This window comes from Neomonachus schauinslandi, chromosome 7, assembly GCF_002201575.2.
Source record: "Neomonachus schauinslandi chromosome 7, ASM220157v2, whole genome shotgun sequence".
NCBI lineage: Eukaryota > Metazoa > Chordata > Mammalia > Carnivora > Phocidae > Neomonachus > Neomonachus schauinslandi.
In genome coordinates this window covers 46684947-46701748 of record NC_058409.1, presented here as the reverse complement: position 1 = coordinate 46701748, position 16802 = coordinate 46684947, and the positions used below count along the sequence as shown (strand labels likewise).

At 36.6% G+C, this 16802-nt stretch overlaps 1 protein-coding gene across 1 annotated transcript in view; it reads left to right on the top strand.

The window, feature by feature from the left end:
* Positions 1 to 16802, top strand: part of ADAMTS6 (ADAM metallopeptidase with thrombospondin type 1 motif 6) — a 306464-nt gene that overhangs the window by 252583 nt on the left and 37079 nt on the right. Inside the window, exons 18-19 of the mRNA XM_021702211.1 lie at positions 1978 to 2141; positions 2568 to 2706. Of these exons, the coding sequence (XP_021557886.1) occupies positions 1978 to 2141; positions 2568 to 2706 (303 nt within the window). The remainder of the gene's footprint in view (positions 1 to 1977; positions 2142 to 2567; positions 2707 to 16802) is intronic.

Below are 16802 nucleotides of genomic sequence, written 5' to 3'. Positions count from 1 at the left end.
TGATCTCATAGCTCATGGGATCAAGCCCTGTGTGGGGTGCCGTGCTGAGTGGAGAGTCTGCTTGGGGGTTCTCTCCCTCTGCTCCTACCCCCATTCTCTTTCTCTCTCTCTCTCTCTTTCTAAAATAAATGAGTAAATCTTAAAAAAAAAACCCAACTCTTTATTTTTGCGCCATAATTTTGGATTCTTTTCCACATCAAAAGACTAAAAAATAAGAATCCTAACATCAGATTTTTCCCCTTGGTAATGCTCTGTCCATAAAGCCACATCTTCCTCCCTTATTCATTCCTTTTTAAATACTTTGGGTTTTTCTGAATTTATTATAGTACCAGCAAAAGCCAGTTAGGATCCATTCATTAAGTAGTTGAGAAAATGGAAAGTAAGAGCTAAAATTGAAGGAGAATTCAAAGCTGCTGGTGGTGGGTGGGGGAGGGTTGTTTTTATTTTGCTTGTTCATCTGGCCTGATAAAATTTTGTGTGTGGTTTTTAAAGATTTTTTTAAAAATGTATTTATTTTATTATTATTTTTTAAAGATTTTATTTATTTATTTGACAGAGAGAGATAATGAGAGCAGGAAAACAAGCAGGGGGAGTGGGAGAGGGAGAGGCAGGCTTCCTGCCGAGCAGAGAGCCCGATGCGGGACTCGATCCCAGAACCCTGGGATCATGACCTGAGCCGAAGGCAGACACTTAACAACTGAGCCACCCAGGTGCCCAGAAATGTATTTACTTTAGAGAGAGGGAGAGAGAGAGAAGACTCTCTGCTCAGCATGGAGCCCTATGTGCTGCTTGATCTCACAACCCTGAGGTCATGACCTGAGCTGAAATCAAGAGTTGGATACTTAGCCAAATGAGCCACCCAGGTGCCCCAGTGATAAAGGTTCTGAAGAAGCTAGCATGCTAACAAAAAATTATGCTAACATGTTTGTCATTGTCAAATCCTGATCATCATTATCAAAATTATCATCATCTTATTTATTTATGGGAGTTTTTGTATAGTAGTGCTAATAACCCTTTTTAAAACTTTTTAATACCTTATTTTCCTACAGAGGTTTAAAAACTTATGCATGCATATTTATTAAACTTATTCTTTATCGTTTCTGAGGTTTCTTTGTCATGTTAGAAAACCTTTTCATACCCTAATATTATTTTTTTAAGTTCTTCCACATTTTCTTTCTAGCATTTTATTATTTAACTATGTATACATTTAAATATTTATCCACCTGGCATTTATTCTTTCTCTCTTTTTTAATTTTGTTTTTATTGAGGTGAAATTCATATAACATAGAATTTAATAATTTTTTAAAAGATTTTATATATTTATTTATTTTGAGAGAGAGAGCATACAGGGGGAGGGACAGAGGGAGAGAGAGAGAGAATCTCAAACAGACTCTACGCTGAGCATGGAGCCCTATGCAGGACTCAATGTCAAGACCCTGAGATCGTGACCTGAGCTGAAAGCAAAGGTCAGACGCTTAACCAACTGTGTCAACTAGGTGCCTTGGGTTTATTTCTTAACTGTTTGGCTCCATTGTTCTGTCTGTCTGTGTGCCAGTACCACAAGTTCGCTTCACCTCATATTCATATAATTATCGTTTTAAGTTTTAGGCAAGAAAGTCTGCTCCCTACTCTCACTCTCATCCCCAATTATTGCTTTTGTTATAATTTCCCTTGCTAGTTCCATGTGTTTATTCCTCCAGGTAAAATTTTCATTTCTTTTTATTAATATCATTATAAATACTTAATATCTAAAATAAAAGTGATTTTTTAAATGTAGAATTCTCTCTTAATAAAGATCTCTCTCCACATTCACATGGAAAATTACCGTGTTAATTTGTATTTAAGCAAATGGTCAAGAATCCCATCTCTAAGTGAAAATGGAATGGATGTTCATTGTATATGCCACTGTGGTTAGTGTCATTGTGGTAAATAAAGTTTCACATTTTTAGGTAGACTGTGATTTTTTTTTTTTTTTAGCTTTGAAATCTGAAGGGGATGATTACTATATTAATGGTGCCTGGACTATTGACTGGCCTCGGAAGTTTGATGTTGCTGGGACAGCTTTTCACTACAAGAGACCAACTGATGAACCAGAATCTTTGGAAGCTCTAGGTCCCACCTCAGAAAATCTCATTGTCATGGTAAATGTGTCTTTGCCACTTAACTTCTACCATTTGTAATCTGTCCTGTGAGGTACAGAGGGGCAGGCTTGATTGTCTCTCTTTTACAGGTGGTGAAATCAAGGTTAATGAACATAAAATGGTTTACCCAAGGGTATCAAATTTGTGTAAGGTTAAGGCCATATTGCTCCTTCCATATGGCTTGATCTTTTCAATGCCTGCTCAAATAATATTTTTGTAACCAAACAAGGCATTTGAGAGAAATGGTTCTAAATTACCCATGAAAATGGAAGGAGAAAATTCAATGTAAGTGCATGTGTTCTACAAGTTATCTCCAATTTCCTATAAGACTTACTTTATGACATTTCTTCTTCAAAAGAAATAATAAGTATCTGAATGAAGCCTCATTGTATTTTAATTATCTTCACCAGTTGTTTTCAATGGCAGGTTCTGCTTCAGGAACAGAATTTGGGAATTAGGTATAAATTCAACGTTCCCATCACTCGGACTGGCAGTGGAGACAATGAAGTTGGCTTTACGTGGAATCATCAGCCTTGGTCAGAATGCTCAGCTACTTGTGCTGGAGGTAAGACACCCACTAGGCAGCCCACCCAGAGGGCAGATGGAAAGCAAAACATATTCTGAGCTATGCTTTGTGTTTGCTAAAGAAGCTAATTGGAAACATTTCTTGCAGGTTTGCTTCAAGCTGTAATTTAGCAAAAGAAACTTTGCTTTAATTATATTATATTCCGTTTGTTTTTAACCTCATGTAATTTGTACAGATTTGTTGGTAAAATACATCTTGGCACAATGAGTGTCTCTGCTGGTGCTTCTCCCAAGACTATCTTGAAGGTGGGCTGTTTGCTTTTCGTGAACACATTCTTGGTAAAGAACATCAAGAGTTTTAAATCAGAAAATGAGCAAGAATCAGACGGCACAGATGCAACTTCTTGTAATGGGGGATGAGAATGTATGTCTGTGTGCTTGCGTGTTTGTGTTTGTGTGCTTGTGTGTTTCCCACAAACCTATTCAAACTCCCTTCTCCAGCCATCACAGTTAAGGGGCTATATGCTGGGATACTACGATAATTCCTGGTGTCTGGGTCTCCGGGTTAATGGTGTATGCTGACCCCGTTATAGTCCCTCAGAGAGGTAGCTGCTAGGCGGTGGTTGGTGATGTGTTGGTTGTCCCATGTGCGTTTTTCATGGGTGCCTTTTCCCCACAATTTACTCTATTCCTAATCCTCCTCCCTCTAGTGGCCACCAATGCAATTCTTTACCTCTGGCTGGGAGAGCAGGACAGTTGGCTTCCTTCAAAGCCAACACCCTTGCTGCTGCATGGACTGGTGAGTAGAAGTGCTGTGCAAGCAGCATCTTCCTTCTCTCTGGAGACTAAATGCATCGCCTCCACCGTACACCTTGGTCCCAATAGGCAAGGAAGCAACCCTATCCCCCAGGCCTAGGCTGGGCTAGAGGACCTCGCCATTCCAAAAGCAAAGATTGATTTTGAATAGTGATATTTAGAACGGGAGAAATAGAAATAAAGTGAATCATCCCATTTTACTCCATTTCCAATGTATTGCCTATTTTCCCTTTCTAAACTGCTCAGAAACACATGATTGGACAAGACCTTTACCCTATCTTGTCCTGCACTCATTGAATTTCTAAACACCTCTGATTCTTGAGGCTCCTCCTTGAGGAGGAATTATTTTCACAGAAATGATTATTATATAATATATTCAGTATTTTTAGACTCATTCAGAAATAAATCATTGATTAGCTATAACTTCAACTTTAGTAGTAAACACAATATAAAACATCAAAAAAGCAAATTAATAATAATAATAATGTCTTCTCCTGTGTGAGGTGTCATGAAACATGGTTATATATAATTTGTGACATATTTTAAAAGATCTCTAATTCCTATCCGTTTTATGTGTGACATGGCTAGTGATTTATAATGTAAAGTTTTAAAAACTGTAAGGCATTACTATATATTTTAATAAAATAAAGGATATTTGAAATTAATTGTTCAAGTGAATGCCACTGTATTACATTTTAGTGGCATTTATACATTTATCTTTCTTTGTTCCAATAAATTCATTTTTGTTCAAGCTATAGATTAACTTATCCCTTTCACATACCAAAAAAACCCAAAAAAGTCTTCATGATAACTGTACATATATAATTCAGGCCCTGAAGTATAAGGTAGGATAAAGTTATTAAGGAAGAGTCAAAATAAAGTTTAGGAAATCTAATGAGGAAAGTCTAAATGTTGAGGATGATTAGCTTGGAGAAGAGAAGGCTGAGGGAAAGTATATTAGTATCTTCAAGTCTGTGACAGAATGTTGAATGAGAAATTCTTAGTGCCTGTTCGTCTTTGTACTGAAAATTGCTATATTTGGGGATGGTTTAGACACAGTCTTGTCTGAGGCCAAGGAGGGATTAAGTGAATTCTCAGTGTTCCTTCTAACCCTATGATTCTTTTGTTCAAAAAGGAGATAGTCCGACAAATAGGGTGGTGTTAGGCCCTGAGAACTGAATTTAGAAGAAAAGCTGTGATTATATTAAAGATATATGAAAAGTCTAAAGGAGTGTTATTCTTTTCTATAACACTCGCATTGGGAAATCATAATACAAAAATGATTTCCTGTGGTAGGGGATAAAACAAAAAGAAGAACAAGGAGGGAGAAAATCCCCTGGAAGGAGAATTTTCTCTGTTATTTGTACTTTTTCCCTCTGTTCTGGAGCCTACTGATCGTAGATATTTGAGGCAGTTCTTGAAACTGGAATCCTGCTCAGTTGTGTGTGATTATGACAGCAGGCATGAGGCAGTCTTGAGGCCATTGCCTTCTTTGGAAGAGAGATGTACAGTGCTTGGAAGTCGGCTGGGATAGTGTGAAGAGCTGCCATTTGGCTGGCTTGGTAAGTGGTTCTCAAAGTGCGGCCACTGTACCAGCAGCATCAGCATCACCTGAGAATTTATTAGAAATGCTACTTTGGGGGCCCCCTCTCAGATCTACTGAATAGAAACTCTGGGTGGGCCTCAATAGTCTGTTTTAAATAGCTCTCCAGGTGATTGTGATGCTCGCTCAGGTTTGAGTACTAATGATTTGGTTGACAGAGAAACTGAAACCTGGAGACATAGAATCTGTGCCCTCCTCACTGACGTCTGTGCATCCTCTCTAGATTCACTTTGCACCTAGAACAATATCTGGAATATACTAGGTACTCAATAAATATTTAGAGATGAGTGGATGAGCAAAAGGAATCAATTATTTTGGCAATTATTTACTTGTGCTAGCTTTTTCCAGTGTAGGAAATAAGGGTTGAGAATTGTTAATTTTCTTGGGAGGTGGGACAGTTTTTAATTGGGATAAAGTCAGTTCTTTTTTTTTTTTTTTTAAGATTTTATTTATTTATTTGACAGAGAGAGAGAGACAGCAGGAGTGGGAACACAAGCAAGGGGAGTGGGAGAGGGAGAAGCAGGCTTCCCGCTGAGCAGGGAGCCTGACACATGGGGCTCGATCCCAGGACCCAGGGATCATGACCCAAGCCCGAGGCAGATGCTTAACTACTGAGCCACCCAGGTGCCCCAAGGGATGAAGTCAGTTCTTAATTGGGATATTTCACTCTCATCTTTCCAGGGTGATGCTAGGTGTCTTGAGGACACCAAAATTTTTTAAAATAGAAAAAGAGAAAACAAGAAAGATCTCAAAGAACTTTCTGTTGCAATCTCACAAGGCTATTCAGTGATCTTACCTATTACTCTCCTGCATATGTTTTATTAGTGGCAAATAACAAACTGAATTTGGGAGCAATGTTGATAGCTTTCTCTTATGATATCTTTTAAGATAAGAAGTTTTGAGATTGTTTTTCTGTTGCTTAGCAGACCCAATGACAAATCTCATGCTGCAGGAAATATTGCTGGTGATTCAGTCTAAGTAATGGTTTTCTCTGAGTAAGTGCTGAAACACTTCCTTAGCCTGAATAAGAACATTGAGATGCTGTGGGGTGTTGTCTTCAGGATAAATGTGATTTTTAAGATACAGTTGTGATTCTTCCTCTGAGAGACGCTCAGGCCCAGTGAATTAAAATTTGACTCTTTTCTGAACTACTGTTAACTCCTACTAGAGTTTTGTTTCTTTATTCCTTATCCAGAGTGTTATATGCTCTGTGATTTATCTGATTCCCAAATTTATATACTACCATTGTATTCATGATTAATGTGTTAACTGATAAAGCTCAGCTGGGTAAAGAGAATTATATTATTTTTGAATACAAAGCTTTAGGAATTTTTTTAAAGTAGTAATTTAGGCCACTGTGTCTTTGCACTGCAACATTTAAAGTTTCAAATAACAAATATTATGTATTTTTCCTTTGATATTAGTCATACATACTCACTTTTTACTCGCTTTGGTTGGACGTATGGTCCTCAGATTTTATCAGAATTACCTGGATATCTTATTCAAATAAGATTGCTAGGTTCTGCCTCCAATTTCGGATTCAGTAGGTGTGGGATAGACCCCCAAAATTTGCACTTCTGAAAGGTGTCCAGGTGATGCTGTTGCTAGTGGCTCAGGAACCATACTTAGTGAGAAACACTGGGCTAGACACTTAGATTTCATAAAGTAAATGCCTATTAAAACAAAGTGGCAAATCATTTAGGTAATAATCCATATTGCAGTTGTAATCTACATTACAGCTAGTCTTTTTAATGATAAATGGTTCTGCTCAGCTATGTAATAATAAATAAAATGTTGTAGTTTATAAAACATTTTCTGCTACCCTATTACATTTGATCATCATCAACAGCACCATAAGCCTAGGCATTGCTATTATCATTCCTATTTTGTAGATAAAACCCAAGTGAAGTAACTTCCTGAAATCAAGACTTAGAAATTGTCTAGTGATTTTTTAAATGTAGAATTCTCTCTTAATAAAGATGGTCCTTTATGTTGAACAGAGCCTTTCCACCAGTTGGCAACTTCCATAGAACAACATGATAAATCCCCATTAAAAAAAAATCTCCTTCACTAGTTCGAAATTTTATTTTTTCAAATGCTTTACCTAAAGCCAGTGGTTCTTAACTTTGGTCGTACATTGGAATCACCTGGAGAACTTTGAACAATTCTGATGATTGGCCCGCCCCCCAGAAGTTCTGATTTAATTTGTCAAGAGTGTGGCCTGGGCATCAGATTTTTAAAAACTCCCTAGGTAATTCTAATGTGCAGCCAAGGTTGAGAAGTCCTGCCGTTGAGGCTGATGGAAAGTTTATTTAGTATTCAAGTAATTTACATTCAGATGCAAATGCCACTGGTAGCATTAACTCACATTTCTGTTATTAAGTAGCCACTAGTTAACTAATGCAAAGATTAATGAGATTTATTTATATGTATTTGGGGTGGGAGAGTAGAACAGGACATTAACGGTGGGAATGAAAAATGTAATAGAATGCCAGTTAATTTTGTAATTTTGTTTAATGTGGCCATCAGCCTTGGACATGCCTTTAGAAAGCTTTTTTCAGTTTATTTACATGCTCTCTCTACCTGATGGATCATTTATAAGCATCTGATCAATGCTTTTAAAACTGACTGAAACTGTTAAGTATTGTTTCTCAACCTTTTGACTAAGACCTTTTGAAATTGTGCTAAGCAGGTTTTCCAAAGTCCTCCCTCTAATTTCAAATTTCTGTGGTACTTAGGGAGTTATAATGAATAAGTGGTTATAAACTCAACCAAGTTTAATTGAAACACACAAGTCAGAGGCATATGGCTCCTGTTTTAACTCAATATTTGTGAAAACTGATAACTTTTTTCTCTTTGTGACATGGTTTAGGGGAAAGTCATCTATTGTTTTAGGAGATTTTGTTTCATTAGGGAATGAATCTTTGCAAAATGTAGCAGTATTCATGATAATTTCCTTCCCTGCCTTTCTGGATGTGCTCTCATTTCCAACCATTTTAACCATTCTCTTTCCACCTGAAGTCTCCCTCACCCCTCCTCTTATTTGATGCAACCCATAGGCTTTAAAGCAAAGCTTTCCAAAGCCAGTTAACTGAGAGTCACTGCACTGTTGCATTCAAGTTTGTACCTGTTCTGTTAAAAAGAAAGTCTTAAGAGTGTTTAAAAAAAGAAGATAGTAGGAAGGGAGAAATGGAGGTGGGGAAATCGTTGGGGGAGACAAACCATGAGAGACTGTGGACTCTGAGAAACAAATAGGTTTTTAGGGGGTGGGGGGATGGGTTAGCCCAGTGATTTGTATTAAGGAGGGCACCTACTGCATGGAGCACTGGGTGTTATACGCAAACAATGAATCATGGATCACTACGTCAAAAACTAATGATGTAATGTATGGTGATTAACATAACATAATAAAATAAAATAAAATTTAAAAAAGAGTGCTTTACTTGTGATGTAAAGAAAAGTCAAAAATACATAAATATTTTACATGTATTCTTTTGAAATTTATGCTCTAAATATAGTCTTTGACCTGCAATTGGCTTTACTGACACCTCTAATTATTTTCTCTAAATTTTTTTCTGACAGTTTTCTTTCTTTATCTTTGTGTAGAAGTACAAAAATTGCATACCAAAGAACTCATTTTTGTCAAGTTTGTGCTGACAAACGTTGGCATCTCTGTTGAATATTGCCGGCAGCTCAGGGAGAAAAAGATAAGCTAAAACCATACTTATATTGAGGGGGAGAAGGGAGAAGACAGCTTTATTTTTAGAGGCAATTTTGATTTTATTTAAAGATCAAAGTACAGATTTTTTGTATATATACTATGGGGTTATTCGGGAATGCTTCTGATCAATTGTTTTTGACCACTTAAAATTTTATCATTACTTTTTATTTTACATTTACATAGCCTAATTAATTTTTCTTGGATGTTTCATGCTTATTTAGATGCTTATTTTATTTATTTTTCTTTTTTCCCCTTGGATGTCATCTTAAGCCGTGTGTGTGTGTGTGTGTGTGTGTGTGTGTGTGTGTGTGTGTGTGAATAGCATACAAACTTAAAAGATATTCTATGTGTTTCTTCTTTCTAGCTAGGATAAATTTTTTTAATTCACTCTTTTTGTGATTATCACCTGATTCATCTGGATTCTTATACATATTGGAGCTGGTTTCTATTCTTTAATATTTTTTTTTTTTTTTAAAGATTTTATTTATTTATTTGAGAGAGAGAATGAGAGACAGAGAGCACGAGAGGGAAGAGGGTCAGAGGGAGAAGCAGACACCCCACTGAGCAGGGAGCCCAATGCGGGACTCGATCCCGGGACTCCAGGATCTTGACCTGAGCCGAAGGCAGTCGCTTAACCAACTGAGCCACCCAGGCGCCCTATTCTTTAATATTTTTAAGATGCTTTACACAGTTTCCAACTACTATTTTACATTTTCCTGATATAGGCCCATAATTTTCAAACTGCACACAGTGCCCCAGAATACTGCAACACTCACAAAAGACACAGCAGAAGGTTGTACATTTTTGATGAAAACACAGTGACATTGGTCATTTACCACACCAATTATTACTAAGTTGTTTGGACCTAACTACTCAAAAAGTAAAACTCTTAGATTTTTTTTTTTTCTGCCTAACAGGGCTGTGAAAAAATTACTGAGACATTAAGGGTGTCACGAACCAGGAAATTTTGAGAACTCTTGATTTAAGGTAAAATGAGTATCATTAAAGTAGATAAAAATTAGTCCGCTCCCTTTCTTCCAATAGATGTTGAATTTCATTTCATAAAAGGAAAAAATGCATATAAACTCCTTAATCAGGGTCCTGGTGATGTTCAGAGTTTAAAATCAGAGCCTCTTCTGTACTTCCAGTTAAGGAACTAGAGGTCTTGAATACTGTGTAAACCTTTCCTTCATATCTGTAATTAAGTTTTCCTTCTGATGTGTCCTGAATATGTTTCCTTCCTCTATCTCTGTTAGTTCAGTTTAAGATTGGTGGGTGATTAAAGCAAAAAAAAAAAAAAGAAGAAGAAGAAGAAGAAGAAGAAAGAAAAAAGAAAAAATACCCTAAATATTTAAAAGAGAACTGATAGCAAATTTGTCTTTGCAGTTTGCTACCTAACAAGTTTATGTAATAATCTACACTATTCTATTTATTTTATTTTTTGAAAGATCTTATTTATTTATTTGAGAGAGAGAGCAGGAACGGGGAGGGAGGGGAGAGGGAGAGAGAGAAGCAGGCTTCCCACTAAGCAGGGAGCCCGATGTGGGTGGGACTCGATCCCAGGACCTGGGATCATGAGCTGAGCCTAAGGCAGATGCATAACTGACTGAGCCACCCAGATGCCCCTACACTATTCCATTTATTAATGACATACTTTTCAAGTTATTTTAATGAATCTGTCATGCAGATTGCCTTGGCCTCTTTGAAAAGTTGGATATTTCTACATTGTTTCTATGGAAACACTATATGTTCATGTTATATATTTCATTTTCAAAAATGACGTGACACAAGGATAACGTGCACTTAAAAGTACAGTAATTCCATTATAACAATTTTAAAATTGTCTTTTAAAAGTAATTATTAGAAAAAATATAATACAATCTTCAGGCTTATACTAATACCTGACTGAAAGAAAACAGCTCTCATAGTACCAGATAAAACAGGTTAAATGCCTTACATTTTCGCAGATGTCCTTTTCATTTCTTCATTAATTCTAAGATACCTCATATTTTTTTAAAAGATTTTATTTTTAAGTAAACTCTATACCCAACATGGGGCTCGAACTCACAACCCCAGGATCCAGAGTCACATGCTGTACCAACTGAGCCAGCCTGGTACCCCAAGATACCTAGCATTTTTAACATCACTAAACTGGTCAATTCACAGTATTAGTGAACTAACAGAATGTGCTTCAAACAAACAAGTGTTTTCAGAGTTGACTTTTATAGACATAATAATAATATGTAATATGTATTGCAGCTATAAAGGACTTATACACTCTAACTTTGATACAAGTTCACAGTAGAGGAGTCCCAAAATGGAGCAGAGAGAGGAAAACAAAATCCAGTTGTTTTTCAAGATTCAAAGTAGACTTGATTGAAATTAAGTATGAAAGACATAAAAAGGTCAAATCTTATCACAAAGTTTGCTTCTCTTTGATTTAGGACTTACCATCCAAAAGTTACTTTCAAGGTTAAATAAAAGATAACAGATGGAAATTTTAGTTTGAATAACTAAAAGCACTTTACTCATTGCCATTTATTTCCCTTTGAAGAAATATAGTTATATAGTTAGTTTTTAAGGAAAATTCCCTATAAAAGATCATTTTTGGGGCGCCTGGGTGGCTCAGATGGTTAACCGTCTGCCTTCGGCTCAGGTCATGATCCCGGGGTCCTGGGATCGAGTCCTGCATTGGGCTCTCTGCTCCTTGGGAACCTGCTTCTCCCTCTGCCTCTCTCTCTCTCTCTGTGTCTCTCATGAATAAATAAATAAAATCTTTAAAAAAAAAATCATTTCTGTTTGAAGTAACACAATGTACTATTGTTTGAAACTATGAGAGTCATTTTACATTTGATTCCTGTATACACCAACTTAGACATAAAATAGATCACTGTGATATTTTTAATAATGCAAGCCCCTTGTAAAAAGTGACTTGAGTTTAGAAAAATAAAGATTTGCATTCATCTGTGTTTGCTGTTCTCAGATTTTCTCTTTGGTCTTTGAAATATAAAATACTTGTAGGACTAGACAAGGTCTATCATTGCACTGACCATGGCTTTCCCCTATTCACTTTCTCCCACATCCCCTTCTTTCAGGTCATTTTCAATGTTGGGAAGTAAGAGTCCCCTATAATAGATGGGTGTAGCTGTGCCAGGCATCACAGCAAGGCACCTGTGAACATCACAGCTCTGGATAGCCTCGTCTCTGTAGCCCTCAATGGCACTGGCTCAGTTCTCATACTGCATGCCCTGGAGAGGAGCAATTGCTCTAGGCAAACTCATGTTCTTGGTTGGTTCACACTTCTGGAGGCTATGTTTGCTCATTTATTTGTCTATAATAATTGTTTCTATTTATCTTTTTACTTAAGCACGTGGCTTCCCTTATGTAGTACACTTAAAATTGTTTTTGGAATTCTCCTGTGTATTTTCAATATTATTTAAGCTTTCTAACTTCTTGTACAAAGTCTTACCTATGAATGTTTGATGTGGTAGCCTGATTTTTTTACTATTTACTCCTGCATATTGTGGCTTGCATTTTCTCTAATGGCAAGATGTATAGCTGAAGGCAAGAAGTCTCCACTGACCCCAGACATTTCCCCTAGTGCTGTTTTCCTCCCTGTTTCATCTCATTTCTATTGCTTTAGAGATTATATTCTTCCCTAACATGATCAGGGCCTGCACACATGTTCACTTGCTGAAAAACTTGGGTAAGGCTGAAAGCGAAATTTAAGTGCATTCCTGTTGTATTAATGATTTGTGTGTCACAGGTCCTGTTTCACTTCACAAATATTTTGTCCTAAATAGCTTTTTAACAGTCATAACATTATGCATCTTTACAAGGTATTATGCTTAAAATGCTTTTGGAAAAAAATTAAGCCTTTTTAAATGGCAGTAATCATCCCTATTTTATAAGACTTTCTGATATTACTATTCCCATTGTTTTTACTTGAGGAAATTAATAAGCTATACAGTTTTTTATAACTCATATCTGAAAGATTTGCTCTTTGGTTCTAAGAAAGTGTTGTATATAATTAGAAGAAAAGCTTCGGGGCCTCCTAGGTGGTTTAGTCAGTTAAGCCTATGACTTCACCTCAGGTCATGATCTCAGGGTCCTGGCATTGAGCCCTGTGTGGGGCTCCTCGTTCAGGGGGGAGTCTGCTTCCACCTCTCCCTCTCCCTTTGTCCCTCTTCCTGCTCATGCTCTCTCTCTCTCAAATAAATAAGTAAAATCTTTTAAAAAAGAAAAAAGAAAGAAAGAAAGAAAAGCTTCTGGGCACCTGGCTGGCTCAGTTGGTAGAGCATGTGACTCTTGATCTTGGGGCCATAAGTTTGAGCCCCACATTGGGTGTAGAAATTACTTGAAAATACAGTCTTTTAAATAAAGGAAACCTTTGATTTAGTTAGACACTTTCCATGGAAGACATTCCTATTAATATCTAATGAGTGGTAGAAAACCCCTCCAAGGAGGGGTGCCTGTGTGGCTCAGTCAGTTAGGTATCTGACTCTTGGTTTTGGTGTGGGTCACGATCTCCCAGTCATGAGATCCAGCCCTACATGAGGCTTGAGATTCTCTTTCTCCCTCTCCCTCTGCCTCCCCCCACCACTGTCTCTCTCTCTCTCTCTTGCTCTTGAATAAATAAATAAAATCTTAAAAAAAGAAAAGAAAAGAAAAAATTCCCTCTTGGGATAGTATGATTTCAAATAAATGCAGTATATGTATGCCCCTCCCTACCTTACTGTCACTAGACACAGTTGGTGTAGAAAAATACAATATTTTAGAGCTGCACATTTTTTTTTTGCTATGTATGTATATAATCCTGTGTTTCCTTGGAACATCTAGTTTTGTTTAGGGCAGAAGTGTCTTCTGGGAAAGACAGAGAAAGGAAGCCTTTGAAAGATAAAAACTAGCAGGAGGCGATGCAGAAGAAGAAAGCGTATGGGTGGAGCTGATCAGTACACTGGGTGCCAGCTGTTAGATCCAAGGCAGATGGACTTTTCTCTGCCCTGCAAATGCATGTGTCTGGCCAATAATCACACAGCACAATAGCTGAGTCCATCAGTGAGAGGCAGAGCAAAGAGACTTTTTTTTTTTTTCCTGGGCACTTGTTGCTCTTTAGATGCTATCTACGGTGAAGATTTAAATTAATATTGCTAGCTATATGCTCTACATATTATGGTTTTATAGAGTGTTGTCTTGGTTGCTAGCTACTTTAGATGCTGGGGTTAAGCAAATTGTTGTCTTAGCCACCAACCACATTAGTAGTATAAGCTCTAACTTTTTGGCTTTTTTCTCCCCATTTCCTCTTCGGAAAACTGTTTCTTGGGTAGATGTGATGTGCTATGCTGCTAGGTTAAATTACCCTAGATGTTGTTTAGCCCATTAATCCCAAGGATGCATTTATACCCCTCTTTATACCTCTCTTTTCATTATTGATGTGCTATGCTGCTAGGTTAAATTACCCTAGATGTTGTTTAGCCCATTAATCCCAAGGATGCATTTATACCCCTCTTTATACCTCTCTTTTCATTATTGACTCACTCACATATGGTTATAGACTGCTTACTTACCAACTGAATGGTGTAAGACCGGAATCCTGAGTCTTAGGAGTAGATTTGAAAAGACCTAGAAGGTCTTTCTCCTGCTCCCCCATATACTCTTGGTTTAACAGATGTCACTCTTTCAAGTGAAATTCAGGTGGTAATTTATGTGCATCGAGTGCCCTCCTCTCTACTTTTAAAATGATCAACTATTCTGTGAAAGGCAATATATTGCCAAATGTTGTTACAAATGAGTTTATAAATAGGAATGTGGCTGCTGAGCAGAAGATCCTGTGGTCTTCAGTTGAACCATCACCATCTCCTAGAATAAGCACAGTGGATAAAGGATTCCATCTGGACTAACTTGCAGTTTGCTGGACTTCGTAATAACTTTCCTGGGGTATATGTTCTTTCAAAATACTTAAAGCCATTTCCTGAGATACAGCTAGAGCAGTGATGCAAGTTGGGTTCTCCTTCCTCTCACTAGACAAGAGAACCTTTGGTAGGAAAATAGATCATCTGTAACTTTTCTTTTAAAGATTATTTATTTGAGAGAGAGAGAGAGAGAGCATAAACGGGGGGAGGGGCAGAGTTAGAGGGAGAGGGGAAGCCGATTCCGAGCTGAGCATGGAGCCCGTCATGGGGATCGAACTCACAAGCCTGAGATCATGACCTGAGCTGAAACCAAGAGCCGGTCACTCAACCGAATGAGCCACCCAGACGCACAGGACATCTGTAACTTTTAACTATTGGCTGAAAGTTAAATATTAAATATAAGATCTGATAAATTTAAACTTAGAGACTAAAAGTAAGGGTTATGTTTCCATGTTAAGAATCATCATATTTGATTCTTTGATAAGCAAATTAAAAATCTCTAAACAGGATCCACCCATTTTGGAGAGTTTTAAGTAAATATGTATTGGTAATGACATCTTTGTACTTAAATTTCATGATATGACACCATTAATTTTTTTAACTGTGGAAGAGGGATTACATTAAATAAAAAAACAGGTATAGAATTTGCATGCCAGTAACTTCAGATGTTTAAGAATAAAATGCAATTAGTATGGCTTTAAATTTGACCAATTAAATTCTGCAGAACATCTGCATATCTCCAGGGGACATGGACACTAAGTTATTAGAATTTTGTTTTTGATTAGGCATCTCTGACTGGCCATGTGCACATTTTATGTTTTTAGTTATAAACTGTAAGTCTTTAGATTTGAAAACATAGTGATTTTTTGTAACTGGATGTAATTATTCCCAACAGGCTTTGAATCAACTTCTTAGCAATGTTTTACAGATTACTTTACAAGATTTATTTTGTTTTACAGATTACTTTAAAAGAAGCTGTATATAAGAGGCTTAATCATATAAAAAGATTCTAAACTCAATCATTTTTCTTTTTGACTTAGTTTAGATTATTTCTACTTGATCTGTATTTTCTACTTTCTAAAGCTAAAAGCTGCATTTTCCTTAGTGCCAAAGTATGTGTTTCAAAATCCATCCTAAGTTAGGTGCATTGGTTTAGAGTTACCCTGTTGCTACTGATTTAAAAAGAAAAAGAAAAAAAATCTGTGAATCTGCCAAGTGTGGGGGGTAAAAGTTGGAAGGGGACTTTTATGCTGTTGGAGGGAGATAGATCAGCATTGTCAGAAGATTTGGAATAGATTACTGGTATAGTCAGTTCTTGAGTGTGAAATACCACACTGTCTAATAGAACATTTTAGAAGAAAATTAATAAAAGATGAATGCAAGGAAAAATGCATCTTCATGAAATATAGAGTAATTTCAGCTGTTTATTCAAGAACTTTAATTTTTACTTCATAAAAATAAGTGTTCTGAAATTTTATGAAACTGAAGTGAACCCAAAAATGTCCTAATTCCTAGTTTTTAAGAAGTCTGGAAGGCATGACCAAAATTAAGTCAATTTGTAATTCTTAGCACTTGGTATCTGTCTCTTAAGAAGCACAGTTCCTTATAGTGACTATTCTCTGTTGAATGAGTGAATGAATGAATGAATGAATGACTTGTCAACCACATTTCAGTGGCATGTTCAGTTTGTGTACTATGTAATTTTAAACTAATTACTGGATCCCACCAAAAAGCAAAATAGCCTTAAAAATAAAGATCCAGAACAAAGATATGAGATTATGGATAATTTTTATTTTGTTCCTTGTGATTTTATTTACTTTCCAAATTTTCAACAATAAATGTTATGTAGTTAAGTTTTTCAAGATACATACATGGTTAGAATTTATCTTAGGATCAAATATAAATCTCACCTCTAGTAACTAATTTCTCACCTGCGATTCAAATTGCAGAGGCCTTGCTTTTACATTAAAGGCTACTTTTAAAACACTAATGTAATTATAACCAAATGACATTTCTAGCGTTAATTTAAAAGAAGTAGAATTTTGTCTTAACCTGTAGAAACAACTGATGTTTCTGACACTGAG